Genomic DNA, 15,877 nt, shown 5'->3' with positions numbered 1-15,877 from the left:
AGTTCATACCCCTTAATCAACGTTTTAACTGTTTTTAAATGTTTTATGGGGGGATAAAAGTAGAATCATGCTAGTTACTAGATCAATCACATGTGATTAGTAAGCAACATTCAAATGATTGGCTACTCATTAGCCGTTTTATCAAACAGTTTACTTCAAATGTTTTTTTATAAACACTTTATGTGTTTAAAACTTCTTATTACACTGTATACTTTACTCTGTATGTTTCATTTCAAACTCATTTACAATTGTGTTTCGAACAAATGTTTCTTTATACTAAACTGTTTTATCAAACCCATGCCTTCAAACACTTTTCTAGATTGACAACAAGTCAATCTTTTCTTAGATAATAATTATGTTCAAAGGTTTTACAAAACTTACTTTATGCTTTTATATTATAAATTGCATGCCTATATATGTATATTTATATAAGGAATGTTTAAAAGAATTAGGAAGGCTATCCACCCTATTTCCTTTTCGCGCTTGAGATGTGGTCTGGTGGGATATCGGGTACCCGTCTGAAGGTCGCTTAAATATTAGTTATATATCATGTGTACATATATAGTCATAAAGGTCCTTCCAGTTCATCCAATGCCCTTGGGTAGCAAGGGTATACATCCATGTCCATACGTACCAGTTAGATTACTAGTAAACTACCATAAGGGTAGTTTAGGAAGATACTAGAACTATTACTAGAACGCGATATCATACAATGTGTCAGTTCATTCATGAGTCAATACTTGCTAGATAGAGAGAACATGCATTACAACTAGTACACAAAGTACATTACTATACATGCTAGATAGAGAGAGAACACACGTTACAACTAGCACACGCAGAACATTACAGTACATTACTATACTATTACATAGATATATTTACATGATTACACTTACATGAGTACAATTATATGATCACACTTACATGAGTACGCTTACATACACATAGGACAGACATCACTAGGTGCTATAGCATAGAACAAGTTCAGGATCTAACTATACCGATGAATCGCAACACATTGTAATAGTTATATCGGGTATACATGATCATAGTAATGTGGATGTTCACAGCATGCATATATGAATGGGCGTGTAAAGGTCTCAAAATCCCTTTGATAGGGGAGCGTTTAGCCTGGGATCTAGCCATCACATTAGGCCTTATCCCTCAAATAAGGCAATAGGAGTACAGAGGCAGTCACTTATTACAAATACTGCAGTACTTACGAGAATACCCTAGACTTAAGGTAATTAGTACGGTTGTAGTTCGACACTACACCATAGTACTTTTTCATTTTCCCATTATATTCACTTCGTGAACATTCACACGATGCACGGTAATGTAGAAACTATATTTTTGGTTAATGATAGTCGGATTTGGGAAAATACACACTCTTACAAGAGACACACACGCAGACACTAGATGCCTTGGTAGAAGGATACGATTAGTAGGAAACATAGGGTTTCCTAGGATCATTCAAAACATTTTCATACTTACAGTTCATATACATTTTCAATACTTACAGTTCATATAAAAACAATTTCTTACATATAAATTAAGACACTAAAATACTTATGATCTCACCAGCTTTAAAGTTGATACTTGCTTTCAAAATACTTGTATCCTCAGGTCATCCATAGACAGGTACCGATGCAAGGTTTAGAGAAGATGGAGCTCAATTAAGACTCATCTTTCATTTTGTTTATACTTTAGTGTCTATTATAATTTGACATAACACACTTGTATTAAAATTATATTGTTAATGCAATGGATGATGCTGTTGCTTGTTTACTACTTTTCATTGTTGTGATATTGTACATGACGTCCTCTGCCCCAGAACGTTTCCGCCGCTCAATGGTTTTGGGGTGTGACATATATATATATATATATATATATATATATATATATATATATATATATATATATATCTTTTGCTTCATTATTGGAAATCATGTTCATTACAAAATAATAAGAATCTACTTTGCTATTTTATGCACAACATTCTACCCTACCAATAAATTAAACAACTTACCTAACTAAAATACATAAATGATCCTACAAACAAATTCACCCTCTCTTCACAATATCAAAATGATGATACTAACGACTATAGTAGTGATTTCACTGGTTATCATGTTACATGACAAAATAGGTTGTATTGTGTTTGGCTTATACTGGAATGATGTTAGTGACATGAGTACATGACTACCTCTTAGACTTTTATCTATCCAAATGATGTAAATGCACTAGTTATCAAGGATAAGATAACCAGTATTACCTCGGATAGAACTCACTATGAGAAACTGTAGCAATTGAACTAGAGCTTTCTCCTTCATGATCATGAAGTAACTTTTGTGTGATATTGTTGAGTTCCATGGTTTTTTCATCAATAAAAGGGGGATTAGAAGGGAGGGGTAAATGTTCATCATCTTTTGCCAACATTTTTAGTACATTTGACATTGTTGGCCTTAAAGATGGAGCTTCTTGGGTGCATAGAAGTCCCACATGTACAACTTTTATTGCATCTTTCTTGAAAATAGTGTTTGGGTAAATATCCATAAATAGATTCGGGTCAAAGATTTGCTCCACTGTACCTTTCTGGAAGTGCTTCCATGTCTATTCATACATAAATAATCAGATTCTAAATTAATTAAAACAAATTTTTTTATGGTTTTATGATGTAAAAGAACTAGAAATGTTATGTATCATGTGAAGGTTTTATACTTACGGTGGAGATTAAGCTGTCGGTATATTCCATTGTATTGCTTTTATTGTTTTCCAGTCCAGTGACTATTTCAAGAAGTAAAACTCCAAAGCTGTAGACATCTGCCTTTTCGGTTAACTGACCATGGGCTAGATACTCTGGAGCCATATACCCACTGGTGAAAAAAAATAAAAATAAAAAATCAATATATTATTTTAGTATTTGTTTATTATATCTAAAGTAACTTGAAAGCGACAATGGTTCTTTTTTATTTAATCAGACAAGACTTAATCTGGGAAGTTGTATGTGGATGTTTCTTTTAAACTTGATACCAAAAGAATGACTTACAGTGTACCCGCGATGGCGGTACTAATGTGACTTTTATCATCTTGAAAAGATCTGGCCAACCCAAAATCGGCTATTTTAGCGCGAAGTCTCAAGTCTAACAAGATGTTAGAAGCTTTGATATCTCTATGAATAATTCGGTTCTTGGTGTTCTCATGAAGGTACACTAAGCCTTCTGTTGTACCAATAATGATTTGAAACCTCTTCTCCCAATTTAGTTCCTTTCCTTTTATTTCATCTGTAGAACAACTCACAAATTTATAAATATATCTTTGAATCTCAAATATTAAAATGTTTAAAACTTACCAAAAATGAAGAGGTCGAGGCTCATATTTGGAAGATATTCATATACGAGAATGCTTTCAGGTCCTGAACAACTGCATCCTAAGAGCCTGACAAGGTTTTTGTGTTCAACACTACTAATTATGTTAACTTCGTTGTAGAAATCTGCTGCCCTGAATTTGTTGTTGACGTAGAGCCTCTTCACGGCTATTTCTCGTCCATCCGAAAGAACACCCTGAGAGAAATATCACTATTAACATTAGGTATATTAAAGTTCTATGAAAAGACTAAAACCTTCTTGTTGTACCCTTGGATGTGTTCTCAGTCTTTTGTTTATACAAAAGACGTAAATGTCATCACCAAAAACAGCCTCAAAAAACTTGTCAGCTCCTGTTTAGTATAACAAACACAACCTTAGGTTGTCTTTGTTTCACTGGACGAGTCTTTTTGAGTTATTTTCGATGATGAGGATGAACTGACATATATATATATTTTGTACAAACAAAAGATTGAGAGTGGGCTCATGTTTCTCCTTGTCCAACCTTTTGGGTACAACAAAAAGTTGTAATTTTTTTTGTCTCTCTTTTGGTTCAATGCATGTCAAAAACAGTATATATCAATCATGTTTTGTCCTGCAACTCTTATGGTCAGTGGCAGACCTTAGTGGAGCCCGGGGGTCCCAGGCCACTGCTCCGATTCCACCACGTAGTGTAAAAAAAAATTATGTTTTTTCTATTAGGTGCACCGGCTTAAAATACGAGTGCCACTATTAATTTAGATTTATTCAGAATTTTTTTTAGTGTCACCCCTACTAAAACTTTATGCGTCCGCCACTGCTTGTGGTTGTAGTATATTGTACTACCTTATAGACGGTTCCAAATCCTCCTTGTCCAAGCTTGTTGGACTCATCCCAATTTGCTGTGGCTTTCTCAATTGTGGAGTATTTGAAGTTTAAGCTACTGTCAGTAAGAATCTTTGCTAATTTCTCAACATCATAAGAACCTAAAAAACATTACAGAATCATAAATTATTATGGTTGTTTTCACAAATCCGCCAACATTATTTATACTTGTCATTCAAGAACATGTTTTATAATGATGTTGAATGACTTACCTCTTCTCATATGTTGAATATATTTGTATCTCCTGATGTATAAAACAATCATCAACGCAACAGCCGAAACCAACACAGAACTAATAATGGAAATAATAATTGCTACCATCTTCCCTATAAAACACAGATAAAAATTTATCATAAGTATGTCAGGATTCCATTTAACCTTCATATGTGTCAAATGCACGTTTGGAAGATTCAATATTTTGGTTATTATGATTTTGATTTTAACAATGGAGTTTAACCAATGTATTTAGATATTTGTGTATATTTTAACATTTATTTTTAGAGTCTACATGTAAGAAATAGCAACTTATTCTCACTTATTTTTTTTTATTCTAGCATCTTCCTTTTTTATATTACAAAGTTGTACTTATTTTTTTTTGTCATGGTATTTTACTTTTAAAAATCCACTCAGTTATAGCATTGTATTTTGAAAAGTCTATACAATTATAACTGTAGAAATTGATTTGATTTGGATGACACTTTTTCATTTGGTAGATCTTTAAAAGAACAATGTTGAAGTAAGAATAAAAATATACAAAGAATAGTTTGAAAAATCTATCGAAGTATACCAACATACTTTGAAAATTTTACACAATCATAAGAGTGAAAAGTGTTTTCTATTTGGATAACACGGTTAAACTTATTTAGATTTTTAAAAATACATTGTTGTAATATAAATAAACAAAGACAGAAATCGATATTTAACAATTAAATGCAACTACATTAATATTTCTTGCATCTAACCTAACCCATTTTTAATAGATATTCGGTATGTGTATATACCGACCATCTATTAATGAGCCTGACAGAATTGTTATCAATTTTTTACATATAAATCATAATTAAGTAATCATATAAAAACATTTCAATACCAATATTTTTACCTTTATTTTTCGAGCCACCTATCTGTTGTATAGGATTTAGAAATTTTGTATCAGAATACCTCATAAAACAGCCCGTATTTAATGCCCTTCCCTCCGACCATGGCAAACATTTCGATATCACCTCGGACGCATTCTCTAAACACTTCCTACAATTCCCTGGACTCAAAGTCCTCCAACATTCTGCCATCACATAAACTGACTTATTACCAGGCACCACCACCACCTCTCCCCTACCAAAATACTCATCATTACTCAACGCATCTGCTACCACATTCAACACTGCTTGTTTAGTCGAATTTTGAAAGTCTACACTCTCCCTTGTTATATTCCCACAAACAATTGTGTCATAGGATCCCGTATATTCTTCATAAAAGCTATAATTTTGAAGCCGCATAAAACAACCATCAAGATAAATTCGACCCCCGTTACGGGGATAGCAACTAGGAAAAACAGTACGGGTTTCGGCATAACATAACATGCAATCTTGTGAGGAAAGATCGTTGTAGCATTGGGCAAGTACGTAATTTGTGTTGGGTCCTGTGCCCACTTCTACGGTTGCATTATGAGATGTTTGCATTTCGGTGCTGACTATTTCCATTGCTTGCACATAATTTGGGACGAAGTACGTGTCATCGTTGTGGATTTCTTCATCACAAAACACTTTGATGACTTGGGTTCTAGCATCCCCGTTTGATCTTGATATTAGTAGTAGAAATGCGATTGAAGCAATAAGCAATGATGATTTTTCCATTTTGTCGCAAACCTGAAGGATGTAAATTTGTTAGCAATGATGGAAAGTAAAGTATATTTCTATTTTGTGTAAAAAAAAAGTTTGGACTTTTAGTGAGAGGGAGGGAAGGAAAAAAAGAAAACATGCAATATAATAGTATATGGTTACTTCGTTATGACTGCATGCCGCTTTATTTAGATCGACAATCAAAATAAAATAATATGTTAGAAATAAAAGCCAACGAGTGACTGACAAAAATACATGAAAAGAAAAAAAGACCGACAGTAAAAAAAACACCATATTGAAGAATAACATATAAAATGAAAACAAATAACAACTAACAATTATAATTACACCAAAGCTTAGCATTTTGAGGGGCTATCAAATTAAGTCGAAAATAAACACAACTCACATTATTATTAGAGGAAAAAAAGCACTACCCAACATCAACTATCAAACATCATTCAATATACTATTGAAATATTGATAATTAATATTGGATAGTGAATTAACATCAGAGGAAAATTATATATATATATATATATATATATATATATATATATATATATATATATATATATTAAAGAACTTTATAGTAAAAGTGAATCACTTCACTGAGCATTTCATATTGTTTTTTCTTTTTTAGAGTTCATAGTATTTATAAATTAAGATCTCGGTCATCTTAAGATCTTACAAGCAAATAACGATCCAAATTAGTGATTACACTAAGGCATATCTTATGTGTAACCCTATAAAGCCAAAAAAAAATATCCGGGAAATAAGCCATTACAGCCACCTTAATCACCATCAAATCAATATATATCACAACAGCCCAATCCAAACACCCTTATTCCTCCCATTTTTCTTGTGAAATAAGCCACCATTGGAGCACCGATAACCCACCGGTCAGCCACCATAACCAATCACCTATAAATCTAAAAAAAATAAAGAGAGAGAGAGAGAGAGAGAGAGAGAGAGAGAGAGAGATTAACTCTAGTTTTCTCTGTCAACCTCGTCAAACCTACGCATCATTCTCAACATCGCATCCATCAAACCTGCAAGTTGGAGGGGAGAATGAGAGATAACTTGTGCGATTTTGAACAGAGAAGAAGGGAGAAGGGGATCAATTCCTTTTAGAGCTGAAACCGAATCTAAGAAAATAGTGGAAAGGGGTTGTGATCGAGAATCGATTAGAAGGGGAAGAGGGTTGTGATCTTCGGAGAGTTTGTGTAACGATCGAGGTTAAAGACAGAAAGAAGAGCAACGATCGATTTCTTGGAAGGGTACGAATTGAATGCAAATCGGCTTTAGAAGAAAACGAGAGTTTTTTTTTATACGAATTGATTATAGAACTTATATTTTAGCTTTATAGGGGCGCAATGTGAGTCTTTTTCATCAAAAATGTCACTGAAACAGGTATTACATGCTATTACATGTTGACAGAGACTAAAAGAGCAGGTTATATCCTAGTTTAGGAACCCATAAAACCCGACAAAAACTTTAGGGACTAAACGGATAAACCGTAGAAAATTCGTAGATAATTTGTGTCATTATCCCTTTTGCTATTTGCAACAACAAAATATGGATTCATGATTAAGAAGTTAAAATTAATTTCACAAATCACGTGTTAATCAACATTATTGTTTTAGAGGGTACAACACAAACATAACTTTGTGAGCAAATTTGGAAAGTAATTTAGGATCTCCACAATAATTACGATTTTGCAAAACACAAAACCATCTTAATATCTCGTTCTTGATAATATTTTTTGTGAAGAGGTCCATGATTTTTTTAAGTGATACCGGGTGATGATGCAGCATGGATCATGTCCATGTTCATAACATGAATTTAATTCAATTTCATTTTGTTTATTAATAACTATACCATCTAAAACATTGATGAGTTTAGTGCAATTTAATCTTTGTTAACTAATGAAAAACTATCGTTACATAAATTAAAAATTATCATCAAAACTTGTAATTTCATTACATCTTCCACAATCCACTCATCAACAACTCTGACCCATTTACAAAAGGTGGTGGGCCCATTGTGGCGTATGATTTTACCAATAACAAAAAATTAAAAATAAAATATAAAATCTATATTCCAAATAAACTACAAGAACTGAAAATCGATGAACAAGCGGTGAAAATGAAGCATCAAACTGATAACCGATAGGGATGTTTAAAGTATTTAATGGCTTGTGTTATGATCAGTCCGATTTTAATGAACAGTAGATATCGACAATTCTCATAAAACAATCAATTCTGATAAAAAAAATCATGAGTTTGATAAGATTTAAACAACGAAATAAACCAATAATATACGATGAGGATCAAAGAAATGTTTAAAAAAAATGAAAAAATATGAATTAATAGCAGTAAACTTATTGAAGAACTTGATGAGATTCAGTAAAAAGTAATTCATCTGTTTCTTAAGCTTCTAAAGTTCCTAAATTTTAACACAAAAAAGCAAATTAACTTCGTTCTTTTAACTCCGGATTAACGATTTCATTATTATCAATATCATGCAATTTATCATCATCGATCAAAACACTAAATTCTAACTAAAAATCGATAATCACCACAAGTAGTAACTTTAATTCCGTTTAAAAACAGTTTAAAAGTGAAAATAAATTCAGATTGGATACATACCTTTTTCACCACATTTGAATTTATGGAATGGAAGAGAAGCTAATGGAATTTTCGTTTCCTCTTTAGTTCCGTAGGATAACTGGATTAATGTATGAAGATGAAGCCAGTTCTATATACCGAATTTGTGTGTGTAGAAAAATAAAGACTGCTTGACCAAGTTTAATGCTCTAATATTAAATATTTTTTTCAACCTTTTCTGGAATCTTGTAGATTAAATAAAACATTTCAAATGTTGCATAGATATAGAATATATTTAAAGAGTTTATAAAATATTTATTTCATGTCGCCAACCATAATGGAAATTCTGTTGCACGTCTTTCAAGCATTCCAAACTCCAAAGCCTCTTGCAATCTCCTTTGGCAACCTATTGCCTACCTGGCAGTATATGAGTGGTCGTGTTTGATTTTTTTTTTTTTAAATTGATAATAATTTAAAAAATAAAGTGTTTATTGAAAAATTATAAAAAATAAAAAATTGTCGGTTTCCTGTTTTGGGAGAACAAACAGTGAGAACTTAGACATTGTAACATATAGGAAGGGATTGTTTGATATTATCTGAATTTTTAAGATTTCTGAATTTCTAAGAGGGTCTGAAACTTTAAGATCTGAATTTTTAACATGATGTTTGGTTGGAACCTCTGAATTGTTATGCTTAATTATAAAATGACCATTTTACCCTTCAGTGAAATTTTCTTGTTGAATTCAAAGTTTATGTTTATAAAATAATCAAACCAACTTCTTACATAATTATAAAAAAAAGTATAAACACAATAAAAAATCCAAATTAAATAAAAATCAAATCCAACATAAATATTTGACAAAAATCAAATAAAAAATGCTCTAATATAAAGACGTGAAAGTATGATATTATAATAAATAAATCAATAAAAGTACATTGCTAGTTCATGTATTTAACCCTTACAAAAACAATCTTAAAATAGCTATGAAAACAACTTGAACTTTGTGCTTATATGGATCACATTAGATGTATACAATCCTATTCATTCTTTGTGTTCCAAATCAATGATACGTGGTTAGCTACTGGTGATTGTCCTGAACATTTCTTCTACAACAGTATCCCACCGCATAAACATGGAACATTTAACATTAGTTTCATACAAATATAATATTATATATATTTTCAAAAGAGTCATAAAAGGAACATTCAACATTAGTTTCATCTAAAGTTCCAAATGCTCAAGGTCAAACATCAATAACTAAAGTTCCAATTGCTCAAATGATTGAAACAAAAGGAACGATTTTGACAAAAAAAAAATCACAGCCTTCATCTACCATCATCTTGACTAAAATTCATGTGTACTAAAATTCATGTATAATTGCTAGATAACGGTGGACCATCACTTATGTATCAAAGTCCATATTATATGAATAATATCCCTAGCTCAAAGTTTGAGATTCACCAAACATATCTATCTTTGTGGTCTATTTCAGATTCACCAAACAATTGGTTGTTTTATCATCTTCTATTTCAGATTCACCAGTACAAAATCAGGAATGAAATAGAAAGAAAATCAAAATAGAAGACCGATAATCGAGTTCTAGGGCAAAAAAAACCATATGTTTCTAAGCACATGAAGCTCTAATTTAAGATATAATATTATATATTTTTTATAAGCACATGAAGCTCTAATATAAAATATATTTTTTTATTGTGTTAGGTTGTTCATAAATATCTAAACTTTAAATTTGATTGGTTGTATACATGCATGAAAGATTTTTTTTTAGTTAAAAACAATGTAATAAACTGTTGTTTTTATAAACAAAGTCTTGAGAAATAAAAGACTATGATACCACTATTAGAAATTGGTCCACAACTTTTCTTTCATATTAAATTTCAAAAATATTACAAAAAACAACTTTCAAAGATCGAATACCCCCCCAAAAAAAATTCAACTATTTTAGAAACTTGATCCCATTTATACTTTTTTTTTTTCTCTAAGTTGTGGTTTGTCCTAGTTTTATGCGCGACAAAGAAATATCAGAGCATTATTACAAACAATATGCATTTTATTAAAAGCTATAGATCTAGTATTAGACCATTGATTTGGTCAACTAACTAAAGGTTTTATTATAAATTAAGATTATTATTATAATACAGCAAATTACAATTATACATAATACATATTCAAAGTATCTTAATAATTATTCAAATTAAGTTGTTACTTAATCCGCACAACATCACCTGGTACATTCGCCACTATTAGTTGATATATTACACAATTATATATAAAATATGATGATTGATGGACGTCATTGTTTTTAATTTATAAGTTCCATGAGAAATAAATCAAGCTTCTAGAAGTCGCCCCGGATGTTTATCTAGTACAACAATCATGGGTTGCGTAAAGAGTGGTCATATTTCTAAAGTCAATAATTTGTGCTTTAGAAAGGGAAGTGATAGAGTGTAAATTCTTTGATTCCCATTGATCTTCCAACAATATTTATTATGTAGAAAGCGTCTTTCCATTTATGCGATACAGATTCAACGGCACGATGAAGGGGAGTTGTAACTTAAAATGGTAATTTTTAAAATGAGAGACGCTTACTTTCATAATATTAAAATAGTTGTTACTCCAAAACATGTTACATGTATATTCACAAACTAGTTTATAAACCATGGGAACCATGGGTGCGAAATTAATTATATTTTCATACTAAAATATCGTAATTATTAATCAAATCATATAATTAAATTATTAACGAATACTTATTTTATGTAGTTATGTAAAATTAAAATCGTTGATTCAAATAAATATGTGAAATTAATTTTCAATATATATTATATAGTTTTTATTTGTGAAAAAAAAACGTTACGATATAATATAATGATATATTAAATTTATTGTAAAAATAAAACAACCCCAATAAATGAAGTAAACTAAAATTGGTAAATAAATAAAAAAATTTAAGTTGTTAAAATAAACGTATATTATAAAAAATAAGAAATTATAAAAGAAAAATTAACAAAATCTTATTAATAATAAGAAGAAAACATTTTATGAGGAATAAAATTTTACAAACAATTTACAAATACATAAAGCTTAATTACGTTAGTTATACTTATTTATTTTAGGTTAAAAAAATAATTATGAAGATGACCATGAATTGTATATTTTGTATTTTTATCCTAAAATTAGTTTTTTTTTTTTTATATATAATAAACTAATATTTTTATAACCTTTTAGGTTATCTACATATTCCACTTTTTATAAAATGAAAACATATTTAAAACATCTCAACTTTAACATGTATTAATTTGACATAACTCAATCACAAGAATAATATATAACCAAATTTAATAAGTTATTATTTACAAAATTTATATTGTGTTTATTATTCAATATATGAAAATTCAAGGGTTTTAAATGTAGTTTTAAATTATAGATGAAAAAAAATGGTCCGTCAACAGTAAGAATTTGAGTTTTGTGGGTCATATGGAGGGATTTTTCCACGACATTAAAATATATTAATATCTTTTTTTTTATATTTACAAATATTGTCCCAATATTTTTTTATTGGGTATAATGTTCGCCGGCAATACATCAAAATATCAGTCAAAATTGCAAACGAAAAGTCTTTACACTATACATCCCTAAATCAAATATCTCGTCTAAACCCTAACTCTCGCATACCGTAACTCATCCACCTCCACCAAAATTCTTCAATCGATATATGCATATGATCAACAGTTTTAATCATCGACATAATCCCCAATAAATCACGAAGAAAGCTACGAATAATCCATAAACTCCATTCAACAGATGTGCATGTTGATATCCATCATTGGATTCATCTTAATCGGGTGACGGTGATGATTTGGGGGAGAAATTTCGAAATGAGTTACAATTTGCAAACAGAATGAGGATATTACTTTAAGTCCCGATGATCATCAAGACGGATGAAGAAGTTAGGGTTTATCTGTTGAAGACCCAGTTGCTGCTCTTACCATTATGGGAGTGTATCAGTTCGAGGTAGGACACCGTTCAAAGTTACATATTCATTCATTCTATTGAATGTATAGTTTCAGATAGAAAGTTATATGTGTATTCATTTCTATAGTTATAAACAACAACAAAAAATGAGTAATTGTGCAGTTTTCATTAATATGACAGAAAAATTAAACAAAAACTTACATGATTAAATTGCAGGGTGTTATACTCTTCTAGATGATACCCAAACCAGGAACTTAGCAATGAAATAAAGACGCTCCTCACAGGATGGATTTTTCGTAAACTTGAAGGCAAATAGTGGATGGAAAAGTCAGACGTGATTAACCTTAAAGGAAAAAAGATAAGTAACTGATATATATATATATATATATATATATATATATATATATATATATATATATATATATATATATGGTTAGCTAAATTGAAGCCTGAAAATGAGATTTGATTGAAACAAATTGATTTGAAACAGCTTCAAATAAAATAAAAAATCTAATAAGATAATTTAAAAAAAAGGTATTAAAATCGATTTCTGTGTTAATATGGAGGGTATTCAATTTTTCATTCAATTTAATATAGTATGTTCATTAGGAAATCTTTTAACTTTTATTGTCATTGGTTCCTTCTTCAAGGGATTCAATTCATATTAATGGTAATATGAATTGATATGGAAGGTATATAATATAATATTTGCAGGACATATTGGGTGTATTTTAACGATATTGTTGGCTAACTTCAAGGGATTTTAAAATGGATGACATATTTAATTGATAAGGAACACAAGACCGTGTGTAGAAAGAAAAAGGTTCCAACCAATGAACCTGACATATTGCCATATTGGGTTATATCTCTTATGAGTTTCAGTTTTAAAATTTTTAAAAAAGTGATGATTTCGTTTCTGTCAATTCAATCACGACTTTATCTTGTAACTGATTTCCTATAGCTTTTGTTAACAAAATCACTGATTTGTTTTTATACCATAATTGATCAATGTTTCCTCTTTTATCAGTAGGAAGAAGAAACAGGCGAGAAAATGTATCTTGACAAATTCATGTTCACTTTAATTTTAATGTTAACGAGATATAACTTTAACATTAATCATACAATATTTGTTCTTATTATATTTGTATTCTCATTTAAAATAATAAAGGTATGAGTTTTATGTTTATGAAAAAATGTCAAAGTTATTAATTTTCAGTAAAAAATTATTAATGACAGGGATTATGTTGAGATAGAAATGATATACAATTGTATGGTGGCTAATGTTTATCAGTTTTGTCAGCAACATAACATGATTCTACATGGTTTAAGTTTTTGTGTTTTAAGAAATATCTCATGTATGTTATAGGATAATTTGCTAATATGTTGTATTGTAGAATAAAAATAAATGCAGAAGAACACATGCTACTGGAATGATTGGCTACTTTACTAAAATTTAGGACCTGATTTTATGGAATCAGTGATATTATACTCGATTATACCTTATAGGTTATATTCAATTTTGAATTTTGAATGAATGTAAATGTATATTTTGAATTTTGAATGGAATGAATGTAAACAAATTCTGGAAGTTTATTAGGGTGACATGTGGCATGTATACACTTTGACACATGACAGTTTTACATTCAATCTATTTATTTATTAGAAAGGGTGATAATATTTTATATTGATAATTTATTTATAAACGACTGGATACAAACTGACTAAGTTCAAGTTTATTACAAAACTACCCAGGATAGTATATATTTTATACATACTAAAACTTAAATACAAAAGTAATAGTATAAACTATTTTAATTCTTCCAACAGTATAAAGCTATACTGGATGCTTATTGCATGCAATATATTAAAACGTTGAGAGGGTAAACGGTGACGCTTAGTGAGTTTAATAATAGATACAATATAACGTTGTGTCATATATATATATATATATATATATATATATATATATATATATATATATATATATATATATATATATATATATGGCAGAAGCAAAGAGGAACAAGGAACAACAAAGGCATATATGAATCATGTGACAAACGTTCCATATCAATCAATGACTTGATTCAAAGATATACAATCAATGAGACATAATATTTTCCAAACTTGATATACATCAATAAAGTTTCGGCCCAAATGGCACAGAAGACATACAATTTCTGATTAACATTTTGGTAGATTTCAGGCTTATAGCCCTGTCTAACCATTTGTCAACACCATAAAATACAAATCATTCTCTTACGGAGACATGTTCTACATGGCCAGAGGCTACATACCAGTTCCAACATGAATCTAAGTCCTTTCACTGATCACATGGTCAAAGGTATTTCTTTGCTATTAAAAATAGCGAATAAAAATAACACAAGAAAATAACCAGGAATAATAACACTAAAAAGCACATAAAACATATAACACATAACATACAATCGTTCCTATATATTAAACTCGCTTTGAAGTAACCGGGGGTTAAAATAGTAATTTGGGCAGCACTTTGTTACTATAAATAACTTTCTTCTATAAAAATCGGGAGCTTTCTTGAAAACCGAACTCTGCGAAGGTAGGGCTTCAAACCGAAAAGATAAATTTCTTGGGGTCTTCGGGCACTGTGGGGCGTGTTTCGGGTGTTAAAAATAATACTGGGGCTTCGGGGGATGTGGAAATAGCCAAAATATGGAATAAGGGGTGAAAATGTGGCAAAAATCCAAACTTACCCGGGAGGTCTTGTACCCCTTATATAGGGTCGAGGTTCGAATCCGAAGTGAGAGGGAGAGGGCAGGTGGCTGCGAAACTGCGAGGCTCGGTACACGCGACAGAAGGGCGAGGCTCGGATGCGAGGGTTGGGACAGATATGCGCTTCATATTAATCCAACACTTCGGACACGGGGCAAAGTCAGAAGCGAGGCGCGTCGGAAAGCCATTGGACCGCACCATTGGACAAATCAGCAGGCGACACGCATCAGACTCTGCGGGCGACTCACCGAGATGGACCTTATCCATGCGAAAATTCTCGGAAATTGTGCCCAAAACTTCTAAAATTCATAACTTTCACATACGGGCTCCATTTTTGACTTTCTTTATATGCACGCATAGGTAAAATTATGCTCTACAAGTTTTGTTTAGACTTCGTGGGCTAATTTTGACTTTATTTTTAATATTATTATTTTTAACAGACCCAGAAAGGAAAATCCG

At 30.7% G+C, this 15,877-nt stretch overlaps 1 protein-coding gene and 1 long non-coding RNA gene across 2 annotated transcripts; one reads left to right on the top strand and one right to left on the bottom strand.

The window, feature by feature from the left end:
• Positions 1–1,955: 1,955 nt before the first annotated feature.
• Positions 1,956–8,859, bottom strand: LOC145070632 (cysteine-rich receptor-like protein kinase 2). Its single transcript, XM_079017589.1, has 8 exons — positions 8,716–8,859; positions 5,332–6,094; positions 4,442–4,555; positions 4,191–4,330; positions 3,353–3,563; positions 3,050–3,284; positions 2,726–2,876; positions 1,956–2,613 (listed from the first exon to the last, which is right to left on the bottom strand). Exons 2-8 carry the CDS (start codon positions 6,080–6,082, stop codon positions 2,272–2,274), a joined length of 1,944 nt encoding a protein of 647 aa, XP_078873715.1. The 5' UTR covers positions 6,083–6,094; positions 8,716–8,859; the 3' UTR covers positions 1,956–2,271.
• Positions 8,860–12,267: 3,408 nt separating this feature from the next.
• Positions 12,268–14,333, top strand: LOC145070932 (uncharacterized). The gene is made up of 2 exons (XR_013690150.1): positions 12,268–12,706; positions 12,884–14,333. It is a non-coding gene; the product is annotated as an uncharacterized LOC145070932 (long non-coding RNA).
• Positions 14,334–15,877: the final 1,544 nt, after the last annotated feature.

This window comes from Lactuca serriola, chromosome 8, assembly GCF_051521515.1.
Source record: "Lactuca serriola cultivar US96UC23 chromosome 8, Lser_US96UC23_V15, whole genome shotgun sequence".
Lineage (NCBI taxonomy): Eukaryota > Viridiplantae > Streptophyta > Magnoliopsida > Asterales > Asteraceae > Lactuca > Lactuca serriola.
The sequence above is the reverse complement of the archived record's forward strand: the minus strand, read 5'-3'. Positions and strand labels throughout refer to the sequence as shown.